The sequence below is a fragment of the Macaca fascicularis genome, chromosome 10 (assembly GCF_037993035.2).
Source record: "Macaca fascicularis isolate 582-1 chromosome 10, T2T-MFA8v1.1".
NCBI classification, from domain to species: domain Eukaryota; kingdom Metazoa; phylum Chordata; class Mammalia; order Primates; family Cercopithecidae; genus Macaca; species Macaca fascicularis.
This window is the reverse complement of record NC_088384.1, coordinates 33,428,507-33,450,633: the sequence shown is the minus strand read 5'-3', so window position 1 is coordinate 33,450,633 and position 22,127 is coordinate 33,428,507. Positions and strand designations below refer to the sequence as shown.

The following is a 22,127-nucleotide window of genomic DNA, read 5'->3' as shown; positions in this document are numbered from 1 at the left end:
CCAGTTTTTTGGGCCCGTGTGTATGTGTCACTCTCCACATTCTGGATTATTTCTCTGAGATGCATACCCCAGAGTGCGAATCCTGGGCAGAATATCTGAGCATCCTCACAGGTCTGGATTCTCATAAAACTGTAGACTGCTTTTCCAAGATCCCTGTGGTTTTATATTTCTACATGCAGACTGTTTGCTCCAAAACTCCCTTAATTAGCATTGAGGATGATGACTTTTTCCTCTTCCAACTTATTTATTAAGTACGTTTTTATATTTTAAATTTTGAATTAGATTATTAGTGAAAGCATTTGTCTCTTACCTAATGTCTTTTTGGACTGATTTGCTGACTTATTGTGGCTATTTACTGGGAAGTGTTTTGGGCAGTGGGTCTAACAACATAAACACAGTGCCTACAAAAATGAAGAAAACAACAACTTTCTCTAGGAACTGAGAGTCCTGAAGGGGCAGACATGCAAACACCAGGACAGCAGGGGAGTGCCCACATCCTAGAACAGAGAATATGTGGTCAGGTGGGAGTCCAGAAAAGAGAAGGGATTTTCTTAGCAATCTCCACAGACACATATAATGCAGCTATTAACTGCAAATTTCACCTCTTTACCTTTTTATACTGTAGGAGTTTTATGGAGTAAAATCTGTTATTCTCCTTTGTGATTTCTTCTATTGCCTTGTTAACCTTGAAAAATACTCTCTCTGCTAGAGGTCTGGTAAATATTCAATTCTATTTTTTCCTTGTGTAGTTATTTAGAATGTTTCTCTCTTTAATATCTGGATTTATTTTGGTATGTGCTGTATTCGGTGAGGATCGAAATTAATTTCTCCTCACTAACTGTTTAATAGTTACTACGCCCCATGTGAGGAAGAATCCATTTTGATAAGTGATGCCTCCTTTCACATCACACCAAATTCTTAGGTACACTGTAGCCTCCTTCAGTGTTGTGAGTTTACCCTCAAACCCATGATGTTTCTATCACTGGAACTTTGAATGTTTTTATCCATAACATTCTTATCCTTCCAGATGTCCTTTACAATCACTGCTGAGTAAATCCACACACATGACATAATTTTCTCCTAAACTCCCAGTTTGGAGATTCTGTCTTCAGACTATATAGCACCTCCTTTTTGTTGTGCATCTACACACACAGGAGACCCCTCCCCTCACCTGTGGATTTACATTTCTGGCCACTGTTCTCACCATCATTCTTGGTGACCAGGAGGATGATTCTTCTAACACCCCAGGCTCTTGGTTCCTTAAATTCCTCCTTCCCTTCTGATGACCTTGGTTTCTACTACTTTCACCCCATGGTCATATCTAGAGGCCTTCCATGACAAATCACTGCAATCCGTCTCAATTCCAACCTTCCCACAGGCCAGCCATCAGCCCCATGCTCCTAGCTCACCCTCAGCTCCAACAGCACTTTCACACCACCAGGAACTCCGATCTACTGATGCTGCTGTCCTCTCACCACCTGCCACCCACCTGGTCCTTACCTCGCTTCTCCAGCTGACAGCCCACCACCACTCCCCCTTTTCTTCTCCTCCATCTTCCCACACACCTGACAAAGCTCAGCTCCTCCCCTAGTGTTTTTTGAATATCCTCCAATGACACCTCTGGCCCAATGACACCACATGAATATTGCACTTGCCTAGGCCCCCAGCAGCCTCCATGCTGTCAAGCCTAGCAGTCCATCCTTGGTCTTCACTTTGCCCCTCAGCAATAAGCAGTATGCTGCCCGTTCCCCTCTCCTTCAAACACTCTCTTCGCTGCCTCTTTTGTTACTGTTGTTGAGACAGGGTCTCACTATGACACCCAGGCTGCTGAGCTACTGGCCTCAAGTGACACTCATGCCTCGGCTTCCTAAAGTGCTGGGATTACAGGCATGAACCACCATGTTTGGCTTCTTTTCACTGTCTTAACTGGCCTCTCCTAGCTTCTTTTGCCGGTTTCAGCTCTCCAATCCCTAGGCTCATCCTTGGACTCTGCTCATACCCAGAACCTCATATTTCCAAGATTCATATATCCAAATGTCTACACAGTATGTCCCCTTACACTGGCAAACTTACCATGTCCAAAACCAAACTCCAAAACACTTCCCTTAACAAACATTTCTGTCCCACCTGCAGACTTCCTGCTTCAGGTTACATTCACTGCATCCTTTCCTCTGTCTGGACCATAGTCTGGGAAGCCATCCTGACTCCTCTGCTTATCTCATATCCCATATTCAATGCACCAGGAAATCCGCCTCTGACCACTTCTCACCACCTCCGTGTTATGCCCCAAGTCCAAACCACCATTGTCTCTCCCTAGTTTTTCGGAGCGGCTCCTTTACTGGTCTTCCCAGTGCAGCCCTGAGCCCCGCATGGTAGAATCCACACTGCTGCCAAAGGTCTCAACTCCTCTGCCCAGATCCCTGCTGAGCCTTCCTATTCTTGCTCAGAGAAGAGCCTTCACCATGGTCTCGAAGGCACACTCCCTCTCGCACCCTCCTCCGCAGCCCAGCTCCCAGGGGTTCACTGGGCACACTAAGCACATGTCCATGCTCCAGGGCCTTCACACTGGCTGTCCCCTCATCGCCGTCCAGTGTTCCCTCAAATGTCATCTCCTCACTGAGCACTCATCTTCCAGCTCCTTACAGGACTCTGCCCTCTGGGCTAACCTTCAAATCTCCTATACTACTCACTCGTCAGTCTCTTTTACAAGAACAAAACTCCTTGAGAGAAGAACAGTGCCTGGAACATGGCAGACATTCAATAAATGTTTGGTATATGGACAAGTAAATATTAATTTGGGGAAAAATGTATTTCATTTAGCCTTTGAATTTACGAAGCCATTTTCTGTCTCTCAATGTTTATATCTTAAAACGTTTGTGATTTAAGTTGTAGAAATCTAATTCATTTCTTGGTAAGATTACTTGTTCCTGGATATTTATAACTTTTGATCCCACTATGTATAATTCTCTTTTTATTATGAGTTATTCTAATTGGCTATTAGTAGCAAAAGATAAATAATTTAAAATTGTTCTGAGGCCAATATAAAGACTCATTAGTTCTAAGTATTTTTCAGTGCTTTATTTGTTCCAGGAGCTTTATTATCCTATGGTTTTTCTTAATGTGAAATAATGTCACCTTCATTTCCTTTTTGTCTTATTTTCCAGTTTCTGTTTAACTGTGTTGCAGAAATTCCAGAGCAAGAAATTAAATGACAACACCCATCACTGTCTTTTCTTGATATAAACCACAACCAGGCTTAACTGTGAACTGTAATATTTGCCACGGGTTTGAAAAAGACTAAGGACTCTACCATGTTAAGGAAACAGCTTTAGGCCAGGTGTGATGGCTTGCGTCTGTAATCCCAGCACTTTGGAAGGTGCAGGTGGGAGGATCTCTTGAGCCCAAGAGCTCAAGACCAGCCTGGGCAACATAGTGAAACCCATCTCTACAAAAAATAAAAAAAATTAGCCAGGTATGGTGATGCATATCTGTAGTCCTAGCTACTCGGGAGGCTGAGGCAAGAGGATCACCCGAGCCCAGGAGTTCAAGGCTGCAGTGAGCCGTAATTGCACCACTGCATTCTGCCTGGGTGACATAGTGAGACTCAATCTCAAAAACAAAAAAAGAAAAGAAATATCTTTCTATAGGCATTTTTAAAAAAGCATTTTTAACAGGAACTGATATTGAATTGTCTAATGTTCCTTTTAAAATACCTAAGATGACTGTAGCTTTTCCTATCTAACTTCCTAGTATGTAAAGTTACATTAATAGATTATCTTGTACTACACTTATATTATGTCACATTTAATCATAATAAATTACTGTTTTCTGGCCGGGCGCAGCGGCTCACAGCTGTAATCCCAGCACTGTGGGAGGCCGGGACAGGCAGATCATGAGGTCAGGGGATCAAGACCATCCTGACTAACATGGTGAAACCCTGTCTCTACTAAAAATACAAAAAAAATTGGCCGGGTGTGGTGGCATGCGGCTGTAGTCCCAGCTACTCAGGAGGCTGAGGCAGGAGAATCGCTGGAACCCCGGAGGTGGAGGTTTCAGTGAGCTGAGATCACACCACTGCACTACAGCCTGGGCAATAGAGCAGGATTCTGTCTCAAATAAATAAATAAATAAATTACTGTTTTCAAATGTTATATTTACGAGTATCACTTCTGATTTTTCTATCTTTATTCATATTATTCTATGCTTTTGTTACATTATTGTTCTTAGGTTTTCTTGTATTTTCCAGATATAATAATCCTGGCTTATATCTCCTTTTCAATTATAAATATTGCTATTGTTCTGTATAATTTTTCTTTTTTTTTTTTTTTTTTTTTGAGACGGAGTCTCGCTCTGTCGCCCGGGCTGGAGTGCAGTGGCCGGACCTCAGCTCACTGCAAGCTCCGCCTCCCGGGTTCCCGCCATTCTCCTGCCTCAGCCTCCCGAGTAGCTGGGACCACAGGCGCCCGCCACCTCGCCCGGCCAGTTTTTTGTATTTTTAGTAGAGACGGGGTTTCACCGTATTAGCCAGGATGGTCTCGATCTCCTGACCTCGTGATCCGCCCGTCTCGGCCTCCCAAAGTGCTGGGATTACAGGCTTGAGCCACCGCGCCCGGCCTGTATAATTTTTCTTAAAAGCTCAAAACAATGCATCTACAAATAATTTAGGACTAAGAAGCATTTCTGAAGACAGCCTTCCATTTCTTCATTGGTTATTATTCTGTTCAGTTTTTCCTAATCCTATGGTAATCCTAGAAAACGATTTTTTAGTATTTTTTTAGCTTAATAGTACAAACATTATATTGTACTGTTTGATGATTTTTTTCTGTCTGGGTTAAATGTTTTTCTAGATCTTTAACCTCTAATTTTGTCTAGGCTTTTTCTTCCCAACCCCCAATTAAATATACCAAGTATATATTTCTCACACTTTGCTTTTCAAAGATCCAGTTCTTTCTTATTCATTTACTTCTGCTTGTCATTGATTTTTCTTCTTGAATGGTTCTGCCCACACCTGCTACCAGGACCAGTGAGTAATGAGTGTCAACCCTACCTGTCTGGTAAAGGAGCCCCACTGGGGGGTGGGGTAAGACAGAGAATGCAAGGCTCTGGCTAGGGCCTTGTAGTTCTCACTTGAGGCCTACCCCATGCTTGGGCACCCTTATAGACATGTGCACCAAGTTCCAGAAAAGTTCAACTAGACTTCACTGTTAGTACTGTGACACAAATAAGGGCAAATTACACAATTTCATTATCAAACAATAATACAACACTACCGTTTCAACTTTCACAAACGTGGACTCAATCTATGGCTGCCACCAAGATGGGTTTGTTCTCCTTTAAACTGTCTACAGAGAATCTGCTAAGCATACACTGCCAATGGATTACAGGTGATGCCACCTCGCACACCTCTCACTCCTGCCCTGTCCTCGCCCAGATCTCCAGGCTCAATTCCAAGGTTTCTTGACATTTCTTCCACTACCCCTCAAGCCAGGGGCAAGCCCATTCTGAACTGGTATCCATCCCCATAAGCCTGTTGCCCTTAAGGTCTCAGCAGAGGTCATACCTCTGACTATCTAGGCATCCAGTCAGGAATCTATCTCATACCTCTCTGTGCCCAGTCCTAAGTATTCCCAAATCGATCTCCTCTTCTCTACCTCAATTATCACAGGCCTAGCTCAGGCCCTGACGGTGTCCATCTGAACCACTGGAAGAACCTCCACTTCACTGAGCTGTCACAATTACCTCTCTGTTATGCTTCAAAGCTTTTAGTGGCTCCCTATCTCTTCCATGATAAGGGATTCCCTCAGTAACAGGGAGCACAAGCTTTCCATGATCCAACCCTGGCATACCTGACCAGCCTCACTTTGTGCTGCTCCCTGCCTTGTCTATAAAGATCCACCCATGGTGAAATGCCTCCAAATCCCCATTCACACCAAGACTTTCTCACTTATGCTGTACCACCCTGCCTGGAAAACCCTTTGGTCCATTCCTGGACCAAATGGACTCAGTCTCCTGAGTCAAGTCTAAATTGCACTCAACCTGGCATCCTTGACACCGGAGTATACAGTGCATGGGTACCTTTCCCCCTCAGTCTAAATTCATAAAATGTGCTTTTTTCCATACCAAGTTTATTTAAACCACTGCAAACATACTCAAGTTCAAGTTGAGATCTTTTCAATGGGCATCTGTGAGCTGATTTCTGGGGAATAAACAAAGTGTGCTTACGGACTTAGTGATCCGCTGATGAAGGTACTGATTCTGTTCAGCAGGACAAACAGCAGAACGTGGGAAGTTCTACATTAAAGATATAAACATATACCCCATGAGGGCAAGAGTGGGGAGACTGAATGCAGCTGGAGACAGGTAGTGGAGCCGGTGACTGCACAGATCGTAAGGGATAGGCAGGGTGTGACTGACTGTGATGGGGAGGGACAGCCCAGACATAGGGCTGCTTTAAGGACCAAACAGTCCCACAGGGGACATGGTGGTGCTGCTGATCTGAGCCAGGTGTCAGGGGCCCGCCCACCCCAACAGGCAGTCCCACTCACCGCCTGAATGACTCCGGAGGATGGAGACACACCGCCACTGCTCCACATTGGCAAGCTTACCACTGGAGCCGAACACGGTGCTGGGGCCGATGTACCTGTGTGAGAAAAGGGCCAAAAAGGCACTCATGGAGTGCTCTGGGCACTGCCCAGAAATGCTCCCTGCAGCCAGCTTATCAGGGCAGACAGAACAAAGCAAAAACAAACAAGAACTGGAAAGCACTGGGTTGCTGAATAAAAGGGGCTGATTAGGTGAATTATGATCCATGCACTTGATGAAATACTACACAGCCATTACAAATCTTGCATGGAAAAATGTTCACAATAAGAGAAAGAAGCAGGCCACAGGACATCACATACAATATGATATCACTTATGTAAAGGAAAAAAAAACACATGACATGGATAGCATCTATGCATGGAAAATGGGTCAGGAGGACATCCCAAAATGTCAAAATATTAACTGTAGCTTTCTTTAGGTGGAGTGATGAGGGATATTTTTTCTTTTGTATTTTTAGTTTTCTAAATTGTATACTAAATGTTATTTATGTTGGCTATTTAAAGAAGCAAAATCAACAGTATTTTATTTTTAAGCGTCTCACAATGAATCAAATGGCTTTGACATCTGAGGCAGAGAAACCATGTGATCTACAGGTACTAGCCCCCACCAGAGGAGCCAGAGGAGCATCAGTCACCTGGGGCCTGGTGGAGGCAGTGCTGACACACCAATGCTCAGAGCCTTTGATAACAACCTTTTGCTCTTGTAGAGCTCATCACAAATCCACAGAAAGAGAGTGTGCTGAGACAGCCAAGTAGGCTAAAGAGACAGCCTCTGCCTCTGCTCTTGAAGCCACAGCCACAGGGCCACTCTTGATGAGCAGTGGTGCAGGGTCTGGTTCCCCAGCCTGACTGGCCCAGAGACCTGGGAGCAATAGTTTTCCAGGTGATGGTTAGCTTCTTTTGAGAGTAGAGCAGAGGCTGCCCCAGGTGGGGACCAACAGAGAATAAAGAAATGGCAAAGAGGTTGGACTCTGGATTCCCTGCCCCAGATCCTGGGCAAGAACCAGAACACCCTGACTTTTAACCATTTTGTATACTGGGCTTCCATGTGAAATTTCATTTGAAAAAAAACAAAAGCAATGAAGCTCCACCCACATCAGCACTAGAAGAGATCAGCCTTTCCTTTTCAGGTGAGAGCCTGCAGTCCCGTGAGGGGGCAGTTGACTAGGTCTCCTGAATCCCTCGTCAAGATCCACCTGCTCCTGACCTACATGCACTTCCTATTACTTATGAGGTCAGGGCTATGGGAACTTCAGTGACAAGGTGGGGAAAGGTGACTTTGATAAAGACCAGCAAAGCAGCTTCTAAAAATAAAATGTGAAGAAAGGAAAATGATGCTTACGTAGCCCGCTTCCACACCATAATCAGTTTGTCATCTCCCCCAGAAGCTAAATACATCCCACTGTTTGACCACCGCACACAGTTCACACATGCTGGGAAGAAAAAAAAAAAATAGGGTGATGAAAATCCAATAGTCATGCCCATTTGCTTCATGTAGAGTTTGGCAAGATGTAAAGGGTTTATAAAATCTAATCTATCTAATCTATTTAAGGCATCTACTGTGTCACAGCCCCAGAAAAACAATTCAGTTTAAGTACTAACCTACTTGTGCTATAAAAACAAATTACCAGAACAGTCTGGAGGGTGGAAAAATATACATTCTCTGAGAATCGTTAGTGCTGAATGATATAGTCAATAGAAGGCTTCTTTCCAAGAAAATAAAAAAATGATAACCAAATCTCATTATTTCAAAAGGGCCATCTATTGATGAGATGTATTTCTGAGTAGAGATTATTCTCAAAAAGAGAGTATGTGCTAAAAAAGGGTCAGATGCTTTTTCTAGAATTTTCAGGTGAGCAGTCTGTTAGGGTATAAAACTCTGACTTCATCTCATCTGTCAGAGCCAGCCCTTTCACATTCGGATTTTCCAAACTCGCCAGCACTGCAGATTGATTGACTCTGCGCTTATAAACTAAGATCAGCAGAAATTCCCCCAGGCCTCTGATGGGCCACAGCCTCCAAGAGTACTCACAACTTGGCCTTTGGGAGACCTGAAAGATGGCTATCAAAGTTGTAGCCCCCACATGGCCTGTGAGTAACTTATGCTCCAAGTCTGAAGATGCTGAGAGGCATGTTGAGAGGACAAGAACACACAGAGCAAAGGAAGGAGCTGATGTCCAAAGGTCAGTGACTGTTCATTAAGCATCTCAGGGGTGGGAAACTAAGGCACTACAGCAGGAAAGGAAACCATGACACTGTCTGATGGCCAAAAGGGTCCTGGCAGAGAGCCTCGGAGTGACACAGTGCCAACCTGAGATGTTTTGGTAAACTGTCTCTTGCGCACCCTTCCCTAGAACCCTATTGTGTCCAGGTCGCTGGCCCCAAAGCCCCATGGAATCAGGCAGTAACGACTCATGAGCAGGAAATCACCAGAGGTACCTGCAGACTGTCCAAAGATGGTTCTGTGGGCGGGCCGAGTCTTCTGCCGAATAACTCACCCAGGTGTGCAGCCAACATCTGTGCCTTCAGACAGCAGGCCGAGGGGAGTTACCGCCGCACGGGGCCTTATCTTTCTAATTACAAACACATGTGCTAACCTTGGGCACTCTGCCAACACGCAAAGCCTGCAAAGGGCCACTCTGTAATACCTAAGTGATTGTCCATCTGGCAAAGCATCTTGGGAATATTTTCATCCTTCTCGTCATCCTCCTGGAGGACTGGAGACATATTCCAGATCACAACCTTCCCAGAATCCTGCCCTGGAATGAAGGAGCAGAAATTACTGAATGTGCAAGGAGTAGAAATTTGATATTAATATTTAATGTCCAATTAAATGAGAAGTCCTCGCTTAGCTTCCATAAATAATAATTAACTAGATCTAAGGAGACTGAATTTAAATTACTAATTTAAGTTACAGAAAAGATGATAAGTACTCATGGGGACCAAACAGAGAGGACTTAGCAGTCAGCAGAAGTCAACCTGACTTTACAAAAAGAACTTTAGCAATCAGGAGGGAACTGAGCTCTGGTCTAGCCTCTAACACGGATCCACCAGGATTCCCTAGAAGGTCTTCATGCCCCCCCAGCACCTAGACTCTGACTCCTTGACTCCTCATCTGTGAAATGAGGAGAAGGGAAAGTCAATGTCACAAGACCTTTTCCGTTCTATGTACACCCCAAAAGGAAAAAGAAAAGCACACCACAGCCCCACACAGTGGGGCTCGCCTTCCAGGGGCTGCCTGGAATTTAGGCTGTTTCAGAGCTGACTGTTTTGAGACCCAAATGCACCCTGAACACAGGAAAAAGGGCTCATTATCTTGTTATCTACCCTTTGCAGTTACCTACAGATGAGAGACCAACCAAAAGAGGGGATTTAGGGCTCCTGTGCATGAGGTGATGTATTGCTTGGCTGAAAAATATACCCATGCCTTTTACTAATGATTTCTTTTCTTTCTTTTTTTTTGAGATGGAGTCTCGCTCTGTCTCCCAGGCTGGAGTGCAGTGGCATGATCTCGGCTCACTGCAACCTCCGCCTCCCAGGTTCAAGTGATTCTCCTACCTCAGCTTCCTGAGTAGCTGGGATTACAGGCGAACACCATGACACCCAGCTAATTTTTGTATTTTTAGTAGAGATGGGGTTTCACCATGTTGGCCAAGCTGATTTGAACTCCTGACCTCACATGATTTGCCTGCCTAGGCCTCCCAAAGTGCTGAAATTACAGGTGTGAGCCACCATGCCCGGCCTTAGTAATGATTTCTAAGCTTTCCATCACTGATATCTAACAAAGTTTAGCCCCTCACTTAATTTCCTATTATAATGGGGCCAAATCCAATGAACATGCCAAAATTACCATAAAGCATGTTTGAAACTGCCCCTTGGCCAGTATGTAAAAATAGTTCCAAACATTTCTGCTGGACCAACGTGGTAAAATGTGTGTCTTCTGGGTACAGGTGCAAACCCTCTAATTCCTCCAGCTAAGTCCATGTATTCTCTCTCATGTGCTGCACCTCCTCTTGGGTACAGTCCACAGCATGGAAGGAGAGAAAGGCTTCCCTGCCCACAGCTTCCCTACACTCCCTTCCAGCTCCTTGACTCTGGGTGGAACCATCTGCTGGAAACCCACCCTGCAGCACCTGGCCCGAGGACCTAAAGCTCATAAAGTCACTCTCTAAGTGCTGCCTGGGGAGGCCTGGCTGGAGGGAGGCCCTGTTCTGGGGTGAAGACGACAGGGGGCTGGGCTCTGTGGAATGCTACATTCTGTCACTATATATACACCTTGGTGTCCTAGCATGAAGAACAGCTCTGTCTTTCCAAATAGAACCATGTAACATTGCAAAAGATGCTGGCTGCAGCAGAAGGGCAATACTACCAATAACAGTTTCAAATGGTGTGGGCTTTCTTACTTGCCCACAGTGTACTTTCTCCTTAACCTAGCTGAATTCCTTTGACGAGAAAATGGGCCTAATAACTACATGATTGCTTTAGAAGCTTAAACCACTCTCATTCCCTTTTTTCAGATAAGAAAAATACTGACAGAGCCCTTGCCTCTGGGGCTGGGCTTTGCCCACTGCACCACCTGCCACTCTCGATGCTCAACAAGCTTGGGGATACAAACTTATTTTAATATTAACCCAATAAACAGAAATTAGAATGATAAACCTGCTGCCAAAATATTTACAGAGAGCACACTAAAGCCATAAAAGGATTTTGATTTTATCCATTTAGATAACACATTATAACTATACATTTTAAACAGCATTGCATCTGTACTGAAAAATAGCAAGTATTCCCTCTACAGTTAAATGGAGAGCAGGAGAAGAGCAAGGTGCCAGGACTGCTAAGTTTTCCCTTTCATTATTCCATAAACATACCTTGTCCTCCAGTTGCGAACTTGGTCCCGTCAGGGTGAATATCAACTGAAAAAATCGGCTTGCCTGGAAACAAAGAAAAAAAAAATACAATATCTAAATTGGCTTTTATTCATTGAAGAGTATCAAACTCAACAGATTCAGTTAAAGTCTAAACTGCTAGAAGATTCTCCAAACATTAGACTGCTGAAAGTCCAACAGTGGGAGGAAGCATTCCATCACTGAGAATGGCTGAGCCCACAGGATGCCTGGGCATTTGTCTGCCATCTTGCAGGGATGTGTGTTTGTAAAGGCTATGAGCTGTTCATGATTAAAGTTCTGAGTCACAGGTACTTAGCGAAAAGGGCACACAGCTATAACTCCAGACATCTCCCTATTGTGCAGATCTGCACTTGACTGGCAGCCTGGACAGAAGGAGCACTATTTGTCTTTTCTGGCTGACAGCTGAGCAGGACCAGGGCTGGCTGCAACCAAGGAGCATTTCTTCACTTGTCATACTTCTGCTTCCAAACAGCCCTCTTTTGTTTGTGCTGTGAACTTCACATACAGTCTGCCATCTCAGCATCTCCTCTGGCTGAACTTCCTTCACAGTTTGTATTCTATGTTAAATTAGCTGTTCAATTCCTCCAGGAGAAAGGACTGTGGCTATTAGTTCTGAGGCTTGCACTAGGATCCCATGAAGCTAGCTGGCTGGCTGGGTGGGTGGATCAGACTGGCAAAAGCACTGCAGGAGCTTGAAACCCAGCAGACCATAGAAGGGACTCACGCCTGGTGGGCATTTGTCCAGCTCCCTGCTTCTAGGACAAATGTACAAGAGCTACAAGTAGTATGTCAGTTGCTGTTGAGTTCATCACATCTTCTCCCTCTGGCGTAGTACCCAGTGCATGGTAGCGCAGCAATATTTGTTCGGTGGCAAAGGAGATACATGACAATGAACTAAGCATCAGCAATTGCTGATATAGATGGGCTGCTGCCAAGAGTCTCTTAATTGAACATGTTCTGTCTCTGTCACCCAAGAGGCGGCAATGTGGATACAGTACCAGAGTCACCAGCCCTAGAATCACTTAGCAAGTACTGGGGTCAGGGGTGTGTGGAATTGAACATGTTCTGTCTCTGTCACCCAAGAGGCGGCAATGTGGATACAGTACCAGAGTCACCAGCCCTAGAATCACTCAGCAACTACTGGGGTCAGGGGTGTGTGGGCAGGCAGTGGCTGCCTGAGAACTGTGAAGTCCTGCCAGGGCTCCCATGCAAGTGTTGAAAATTAAATGCTGATGCCCAAAAGGCACTGCCCAGCATGGGACCCAGGCAGCACCCTGCTGTGGAGAGCCGTAGCCGTGCAGTCAAATCAAGCATGAACTTGAGAGAAAATACACTTTCCTTCTTACTGGTCATTATGTAGTACAGGTTGAGTATCCCTTATCTGAAACACCTGGGACCCGTTTTAACCAAAGGCAAATGACAGAAGCAATGTTGCTCCAGTTCCAGGTGTAGGCCTAAAGAGTCTAGCCGTTCAACTTTGGCTCTCTGGAGAAATCTAGTTGCCATGTGCGAAGTCCAAGTACCCTGAGACCACTATGTTTTGAAGAGGCCCAAACTGGCCACATGTAGAGCATCAAAGAGCCCGGACAAGTGAGAATCAAGGCCACAGACACAGGCCTGGTGAGGTGTTCTATCCCCAAGCTATTCGAGCCATCCCAGCAGATTCCATAGAGCCAAGATGAGCTGGACCTGCTGAGTCCTGACAAGCTGCAGAACTATGAGCAAATAATAAAACTGTTATTGTTTTAAGCCAGCAAATTTAGGGGTTTGTCATATAAGAGATAACCCAAAATGCCAATTCATTTGCTTTTCTGCTTAAGCCAACTTTAGCTGGGCATTTGTCATTTTAACAAAAAATATTCTAGCTGACAGCCTTGGTCTTGACAGGCAATCAGGGAGGAACATTCCCCTCCCCTTGGAGTGCTTTTCAGTTCCATAAGTCTGTGAGACATTGTATGATATGAGTCCCCTCAAGAAGCACATCAGAAACCCTTACCTGCAAGTCACAGTTCCCCCGACTATCCAAGAGCACACACAGGCTGAGCCAGGCTCAGCTGCACAGGTACCAATTAGAGCCTGTGCGCTTTAGATCATGCCCACTCACAGCATCGACTGCATGTTTTCTCACTCAGTCTCTGTTTGCAGATTTCTACTATGTGCCAGGCATTAAGCTAAGCAATGAGAAAGTAAAGATATATAATCATACAAACTCCCCTAGTAAGATGTCCGCTGATGGACACTTCACAAGTAGAAAGCCACCTGACTCATTCAGCCTCGGGCTTCCTGTAAATATAATAACTGAATTGGGTCCCAAAGGTTGAGTAAGAGTTAGCCAGAAGATCGGGTGAGGGAGAGGGATTTCAGGCTGAGGGGATGCACAGCATGGAATCAAGAAATAGGCTGATGTGCTGCTGCAGAGCAGAGTGCAGGTAGGGTATGAGAAAGAAGAGGAGACAGAGATGGCCAGGGCTCAGCAAGCATCAGTAAGGAGCCCAGACATTTCTCTAATGGTACTTTTAAGGCAGGGTAATTCCAAGGTCATATTCACATTCAGGCTCCACAATAGCAGTGTGGAAAATGGGGGTGGGGGCCTCCAGGCTCCAGGGGAAGGCAGGGATGGAGGCTGGCAACAGGTTTTGGTTTTGGCATTAAACATCATGGGCTGAATCTTCAGCCCTGCCACTTACCCAGCTGCAAAGCCTTGAGATTTTATTTTTTATTTTATTTTATTATTTTGAGATGGAGTCTCGCTCTGTTGCCTAGGCTGGAGTGCAGTGGTGCGATCTTGGCTCACCGCAACCTCTGCCTCCCAGGTTCAAGCAATTCTCCTGCCTCAGCCTCCCGAGTAGCTAGGACTACAGTCGCACGCCACCACGTCTGGCTAATTTTTGTATTTTGTATTTTTGTATTTTTAGTAGTTGTTGGTCAGGCTGGTTTTGAACTCCTGACCTCAGGTGAGCCACCTGCCTCGGCCTCCCAAAGTGCTGGGATTACAGGCGTGAGCCACTACGCCTGGCCACACCCATTTCTTAATCTGCAAAAATGTGGAGGACACATTCACCATTACAAGCACCTTGTGAGACAGATTAAGATGCTGTGTCACGTTACTTCTAAGATTCATCCATTTCACACGATGAGGACACACCTTGGTGGAAGGCGTGCCTGGTTTGTTGGCACCATGTTTCCTTTCTTAGTGTTGTGCAGTAAATGAGATGAAATATGGTAGGGGACCTACACAGACACCAGCGCAGTGCTGGCTCCCCACCTCCTTACAGCACTAGACCTTTCCGTCCCAAGGAAAGCAGTCACTCACATTCCATCATTGGGAATGAACCTCTTCTTTTTTTATTTTTTTTCGAGGCAGAGTTTCACTCTGTCACCCAGTCTAGAGTGCAGTGGCACGATCTTGGCTCACTGCAAACTCCGCCTCCCGGGTTCACACCATTCTCCTGCCTCAGCCTCCTGAGTACCTGGGACTACACGTGCCTGCCACCAGGCCCGGCTAATTTTTGTATTTTTAGTAGAGACGGGGTTTCACCGTGTTAGCCAGGATGGTCTCGATCTCCCGACTTCATGATCCAGCCGCCTCGGCCTCTCAAAGTGCTGGGATTACAGGCGTGAGCCACCGCGCCCGGCCAGGAATGAACCTCTTCTAAAGGGGTCTTTGAGGTGGAGCTGAGGAAAGGGACCTTCTGGCCGAGCTAGTTAGAAAACTCTTCCTGCGGCACAGCATGATGATGACAAAGATGAGTTCCCAACTACCTCCAGTGTCTGGACTTTCTTTGTAATAGAGACAGAAAGAAAAGACAAATTAACACACCCTAGACTCTGGAGACACCAAGCAATCACCTATCCTTAGATCAACCCCAGATCAGAATGTTGTCCCTGCACACCTAATACAGAGCCAATATAGTCAGTCACTGTCTACTGTCTGGGGGTTTGCTGATTTGACAAGAGCAGCACGAATGCTTCCCATCTGGCAGGGAATAAAGAATACATTAAGGAAGCTGGGATTATGACAGGGCATGCTTGGGTAGAATCGTACCCTCCTTCACACCAGGGGAAAGATTCCTAGAAGAGGACTAAACATGGGAACTTAAACTCTGAGCAGAGAGAGGTGGCCAGAGGCAAAGCAAAGAGGGCACAATGGAGAGCGCTGGCCCTTCCCTCTCAGCAGACCTTCGGCTTAGCTCCAGAAAGTCTCTGGGCTTTTATGCTCTGATAGTTCATTGGGTAGAGCTGACTGGAACACATGTGCATATGTCCTTTTGGAATGAAGCTTGGGAAAGTTGAGGCCTTTGCCCAGTGAATGTTGCTCCTGGGAACACTTTTCCTGTACCGCCCAGCAGAACTTGGTTTTAACCAATGTTGACAAATATAGAATTAAAAATAAGAAAATGTTTGAAACATTTATTAAATGAAACAGTTACAAAACAATACTAAAATATAAGGTGGGTCTGGTCACGGTGGTTCACGCCTGTAATTCCAGCACTTGGGAGGCTGAGGCAGGTAGATCACTTGAGGTCAGGAGTTTGAGAACAGCCTGGCCAACATGGCGCACCACTGAACTCCAGCCTGGGTGACAGAGTAAGACTCTGTCTCAAAAAAACAAAACAAAACAAAAAATATATAAGGTGGGTGCAAACAACACAAACTTACTTACTTATTCATTTATTTTGAGACAAATTCTCACTCTGTCACCCAGGCTGGAGTGCAGCGGCACAATCTTAGCTCACTGCAACCTCTGCCTCCCAAGTTCAAGCGATTCTCCTGCCTCAGCCTCCCAAGTAGCTGGGACTATAGGTGTGTGCCACCATGCCTAGCTAAAAAGTGCCGGAATTACAGGCTTGAGCCACCCCGCCCAGCCGCAAACAACATAATCTTAAATGTAGAAAACTCTAAAGATTCCGCAGAAAAACTATTAGTGCTAATAAATGAATTCAGCTAAGTTGCAGATAAAAAAATCAACAAACAAAAGTCATCTGCATTTCTATACACCAACAATGAGCAATCTGAAAGGGAAATTAAGAAAACAATTCAATTTACAACAGAATCAAAATGAATAAAATTTGTAGGAATAAAGGAGGCGAAAGACTTGTATACTGAAACTATAAAACATTGCTGAAGGAAATCAAAGACACAAATAAGTGAAAAAACAGTATGTATGTACTCATGGACTAGAAGATTTAATAACTTTAAGATGTTGGGCTGGGAGCAGTGGCTCATGCCTGTAATCCCAGCACTTTGGGAGGCTGAGGTGGGCGGATCACATGACGGCGGGAGTTCGAGACCAGCCTGACCAACATGGAGAAACCCTATCTCTACTAAAAATACAAAAATTAGCCGGGCATGGTGGCACATGCTTGTAATCCCAGTGACTTGGGAGGCTGAAGCAGGAGAACTGCCTGAACCTGGGAGGCAGAGGTTGCAGTGAGCTGAGTTTGTGCCATTGCACTCCAGCCTGGGCAACGAGTGAAACTCCGTCTCAAAAAAAAAAAAAAAAAAAAAAAAAAAAAAGTCAAAACTCCTAAAAGTGATTTGTAGGTTTAATGCAATGCCTGTGAAAATCCCAATGGTACTTTCTGCAGAAATAAAAAAAAAAAAATCCATCCCAAAATTCACATGTAATCTTAAGGGACCCTGAACAGTCAAAAGAATCTTCAAAAAGTACAAAGTTGGGGATCTCACACTTCCTTCTTTCAAAACTTACTACAAAGCTACAGTAATCAGAACAGTGAAGTACAGGCATAGACAGACACCCAGAAAAACAGAATACAGAGCCCAGAAATAAGCCCTTCTGTATATGGTCAAATGATTTTGACAAGGGGCCAAGACCATTCAATGGGGAAAGAACAGTCTCCTTCACAAATGGTACTGTGAAAACTGCACATGCAAAAGAATGAAGTTGGATCCCTATCTCGTACCATATACAATTAACCCAAAATGGATCAAAGACCTGCATATACATCTTAGAAGGAAACACAGGGGAAAAGCTTCACAAGATTGGATTTGGCAGTAATATTTTTTTCTTTTTTCTTTCTTTTTTTTTTTGAGACAGCACCTCATTCTGTCACCCAGGCTGGAGTGCAATGGTATGATCTTGGCTTACTGCAGCCTCGACCTCCCAGGCTCAAGCAATCCTCCCACCTCAGTCCCCTGAGTAGTTGGGGACTGAGTGCACCACCATGCCTGGCTAATTTTTGTATTTCTTGTAGAGATGGGGTTTCACCATGTTGCCCAGACTGGTCTCAAACTCCTGAGCTCAAGCGATCTGCTACCTTGACGTCCCAAAGTGCTAGGATTACAGGCGTGCACCACTGCATCTGACCATGGATTTGGCAATAATTTCTTAGATATGAGACCAAAGGCACAGGCAATAAAAGAAAAATAAACTGAACTTTATCAAAATTTAAAACTTTTGTGCATCAAAGGAAAATATCAACAGAATAAAAAGGCAACCCATAGAATCGGAGAAATATCTGCAAATTACATATCTGATAAGGGATTAATGTCCAGAATATATAGAGAAATCCTAAAACTCAACAACAACTAAAACTTCTCAACAACATGACTCAAAATTGGGCAAATAACTTCAACAGGCATTTCTCCAAAGAAAATACATAAATGAGGCAGGGTGCGAGGGCTCACATCTGTAATCCCAGAACTTTGGGAGGCTGAGGCGGGTGGATCGGCTGAGGCGGGTGGACCACCTGAGGTAAGGAATTCAAGACCAGCCTGGCCAACATGGTGAAACCCTGTCTCTTCTAAAACTACAAAAATTTGCCGAGCATGGTGGTGGGTGCCTGTAGTCCCAGCTACTCTGGAGGCTGAAGCAGGAGAATCGCTTGAACCCAGGGCGCAGAGGTTGCAGTGAGCTGAGATCGTGCCAATGCACTCCAGCCTGGGCGACAGTGTGAGACTCCATCTTGAGAAAAAAAAAAAAAAAAAGGATATACAAATGACCAACAAGCACATGAAAAGATGTCAACATCACTAATCAGTAGAAAAATGCAAGTCAAAACCCCAATTACGTATCACCTCACATCCATTAAGATGGCTACTGATGGCTGGGTGCAGTGGCTCATGCTTGTAATTTCAGCACTTTTGGGAGGCTAAGGTGGGTGGATCAAGAGGTCAAGAGATCAAGACCATCCTGGCCAACATGGTGAAAGCCCATCTCTACTAAAAATAAAAAATTAGCTGGGCACGGTGGCGTGTGCCTGTAGTCCCAGCTACTCAGGAGGCTGAGGCAGGAGAATCATTTGAACCTGGGAGGTGGAGGTTGCAGTGAGCCAAGATCCCACCACTGCACTCCAGCCTGGCGACACAGTGAGACTCTGTCTCAAAAAAAAAAAAAAAAAAAAAAAAAAAGATGGTTACTAACAAAAAACCTCAGGAAAGAAGTATTGGTGAGGGTGTACAGAAATTATAACCCTTGTTAAAAATACAATTACCATGTGATCTGGCAATTATACTTCTGGGTATATAACCAAAAGAAAGAAGGGTCTTGAAGAGCTATTTGTACACCCATGTTCATAGCAGCACTATTCACTACAGTAAAGAAGTGGAAGCAACCCAAGTGTCCCTTGACCAATGAACGGATGAACAAAATGTGGTATATCCATACAATGGAATATTATTTAGCCTTAAAAAAGAAAGTAGTTCTGATGCACACTACAATGTGGATGAACCTCAAAGACACTATGGTAAGTGAAAAAAGACAAATATTGTAGGATTCCACTTATATGAGCTATCTACAAATAGTCAAATTCATAGAAACACATAGTAGAATGGTGGTTGCCAGGGTCTGAGTTGAGGGGAAAACAGGGAGTTGTTGCTTAACTAGTATAAAGGTTTGCAAGATGAAAATGTTCCAGAGATTGGTTGCACAATAATGTGAATTGTGACAGTACTGAATTACATACTTAAAAATGATCAAGATAGTAAATTTTATATTGTGTGTATTTGACCACAATTTTTAAAATGCTAATAAAAACCAAACAAAACCAAAATAAAAATAAATAAAATGGAGGAGTGTAGGAGGGAGGTGGGTGTAATTATAAAAATTGTAGGCGGGGTGCAGTGGCTCACGCCTGTAATCCCAACACTTTGGGAGGCTGAGGCAGGCGGATCATGAGGTCAGGAGATCAACACCATCCTGGCTAACATGGTGAAACCCTGTCTCTACTAAAAATACGTAAAAAAATTAGCCGGGCATGGTGGTGGCAGGCACCTGTAGCCCCAGCTACTCAGGAGGCTAAGGCAGGAGAATGGCATGAACCCAGGAGGCAGAGCTTGCAGTGAGCCAAGATCACGCCACTGCACTCCAGCCTGGGCAACAGAGCGAGACTCCGTCTCAAAAAAATAAAAAATATATAAAAATTGTTGGAACTGTTCAGCATCTCGACTGCAGTGGTAGATACATGAACCTGCACAGGTGACAAAATTGTATAGAATTAAACATACACATGTACAAATAAGTACAAATAAAACTGGGGAAATAAATTTTTAAAAATAGGTAGCATATGTCAATGTCAACTACAGTTTTGCAAAATGTTACCATTGGGAGAAACCAGGCAAAGGCCAGAAGTGCCTTCTCAGTATTTCATACAATTGGGTGTGAATCTATAATCATCTCGATAAGAAATAAACACACACACACACAAGGCCTGTTTTTAAAAAACGATATATACATGTGTGTACTAACATATAAGGCAGTAGAGGTAAATATCCAAACACCAGAGGTTAGGTCATAATAAAAATGATTCTTTTCACGTGCAGGTGACAATATGCACACTCTATAAGCAGCAATCCCTCTGGAGAAACTCATCAGCGAAACACACTAATGTGACCTATATGCAAGTAACTCCTATGGCTGACTGCCTTCTAGACACCTCACCCTGATCTTCTCTATAACGGTCTGATCTTTCCACCAAACCTTCTCTACCCACTGTCTGCCCCAACACAGTTAAGGCCAGACCTTGAGAGGAGAGGCCAACAATCCTTGCACAATAGCCACCCCACCCCCACAACTTTTCTGACCTCATCTCCTACTAACCCCCACCATCACTGGTCCTACTCTTTTCTTGGACTGTACCAGGTGCACTCCTATCTTGGGCCTTGTACTGACTCTTCCTTGCCTCCTTCAGGTCTTTGCTCAATGTCACCCTCACACTGAGGTCTACCCTAACAACTCTGATTTAAAGGATTACTTCCCCAACACGGCACAACAAATCCCCTTAGTCCTGATCTACTTGTTTCCTCGGGAATTTCTTACATACTAATTTCCTTTATTGTATCTGTCTACTCTGCCCACTAGAATGTAAACTCCAGTAAGTAGATCGGCTGTTTTGTCTGTTTTATTCACTAATTCATCTTCAGGACCCAGAGCTGTGGCTTGGCACATAACAGGCACAACAATAAATACTTGTTGCTGTTGAATGGCTAGAGAAAGCTCATGACAGAAGCACTGCATTCAAACACACCTTCAGTATCACCTGTGTAACAATCTTTGGAAGGCAGGCTCCTGATCTCCTGCTGTAGGGACTCAGATTTCACCAACTGCCTGCAGGTGGGAAGCACACCCTTGGCTGGTTCACAGAGTCATCTGCTGCTGTTATCTCTACCACTTTCGACCACAAAAACTATCCCTATCTTCTTTAGTAAGCACAACACAATGATATCTCATAGGTGTCAGATGCCTAAGAGACTGAAAACAGCACAGGAAGGAAGCTGTTGCACCATACAACCATTGTGTGTGTGTGTGTGTGTGCGCGCGCGCGCGCACACCACAAACTAAAGTGGAAAAATGTCACAGGTATATCATGTAGGAGACCTTAATCACTTCTCCTGAAGCATCTGCCAACATATGATCAACAAAGTTTTGAGACTGGGCACAGTGGCTCACTCCTGTAATCCCAGCACTTTGGGAGGCCAAGGCAGGCAGATCACTTGCTCTGAGGAATTCGAGAGAATTTGTAGAGATGGTGAACCCCATCTATTCAAAACAAAACAAACAAATTCAAAACAAAACACAAAAATTACCCAGGAGTGGTGGTGCAAGCCTGTAGTCCCAGCTACTCAGGAGGTTGAGGCGGGAGGATCTATTGAGCCCAGGAGGTTGAGGCTGCAGCGAGCCGTGATCACGTCACTGCACTCCAGCCTGGGCAACAAAAAGAAACTGTCTCAAAAAAAAAAAAAAAAAAAGAAAAAAAAAAAAAAGTTTTGGTAAAAGGCATTTCTGTTTCTTTATACTTCTTTCCCCTCTCATTTTGCGGAACAGAGGTATTCCCTAAAAACTATCTGCACAGGAGGACTACTCGAGCCCAGGAGCTCAAGGCTGCCATGAACTAAGGTCATGCCACTGCACTCCATCCTGAGCGACAAAGACCTTGTCTCTTAAAAAAAAGTTATCTGCAAGGGTACAATGTATATCATGGTTGCACTAAAAGCCCAGACTTCACCACTAACCAACATATCCATGTAACAAAACTGCACTTATATCCCTTAAATTTAACAACAAAAAGTTATCTGCAAAATGTACTCCTATAAATCTAGTCCCTTCCACCTACTTCCACTAGAAAATTAAAAGCTACATTTCCACAGGGGAAAAATC

The 22,127-nt window shown here is 44.5% G+C and overlaps 1 protein-coding gene across 13 annotated transcripts in view; it reads right to left on the bottom strand.

Moving 5' to 3' along the window:
* The window catches only part of HIRA (histone cell cycle regulator), a 102,029-nt gene that overhangs the window by 69,926 nt on the left and 9,976 nt on the right, over positions 1–22,127 (bottom strand). For 8 of the 13 annotated variants that reach the window (XR_012419010.1, XR_012419011.1, XM_074004465.1 and 5 more), the window contains exons 2-5: positions 11,474–11,536; positions 9,251–9,361; positions 7,945–8,035; positions 6,546–6,640 (exon numbers count right to left, since the gene is read on the bottom strand). Coding sequence is in view for 8 of the 13 variants with exons in the window: in XM_005567987.4 (XP_005568044.1) it covers positions 6,546–6,640; positions 7,945–8,035; positions 9,251–9,361; positions 11,474–11,536 (360 nt within the window). In the remaining 5 variants the exon portion in view is untranslated. Of the gene's footprint in view, positions 1–6,222; positions 6,292–6,545; positions 6,641–7,944; positions 8,036–9,041; positions 9,362–11,473; positions 11,537–22,127 lie in introns of those variants that run through there. The other 5 variants (XM_074004466.1, XM_015457439.4, XM_074004467.1 and 2 more) reach the window with 4 other exon arrangements.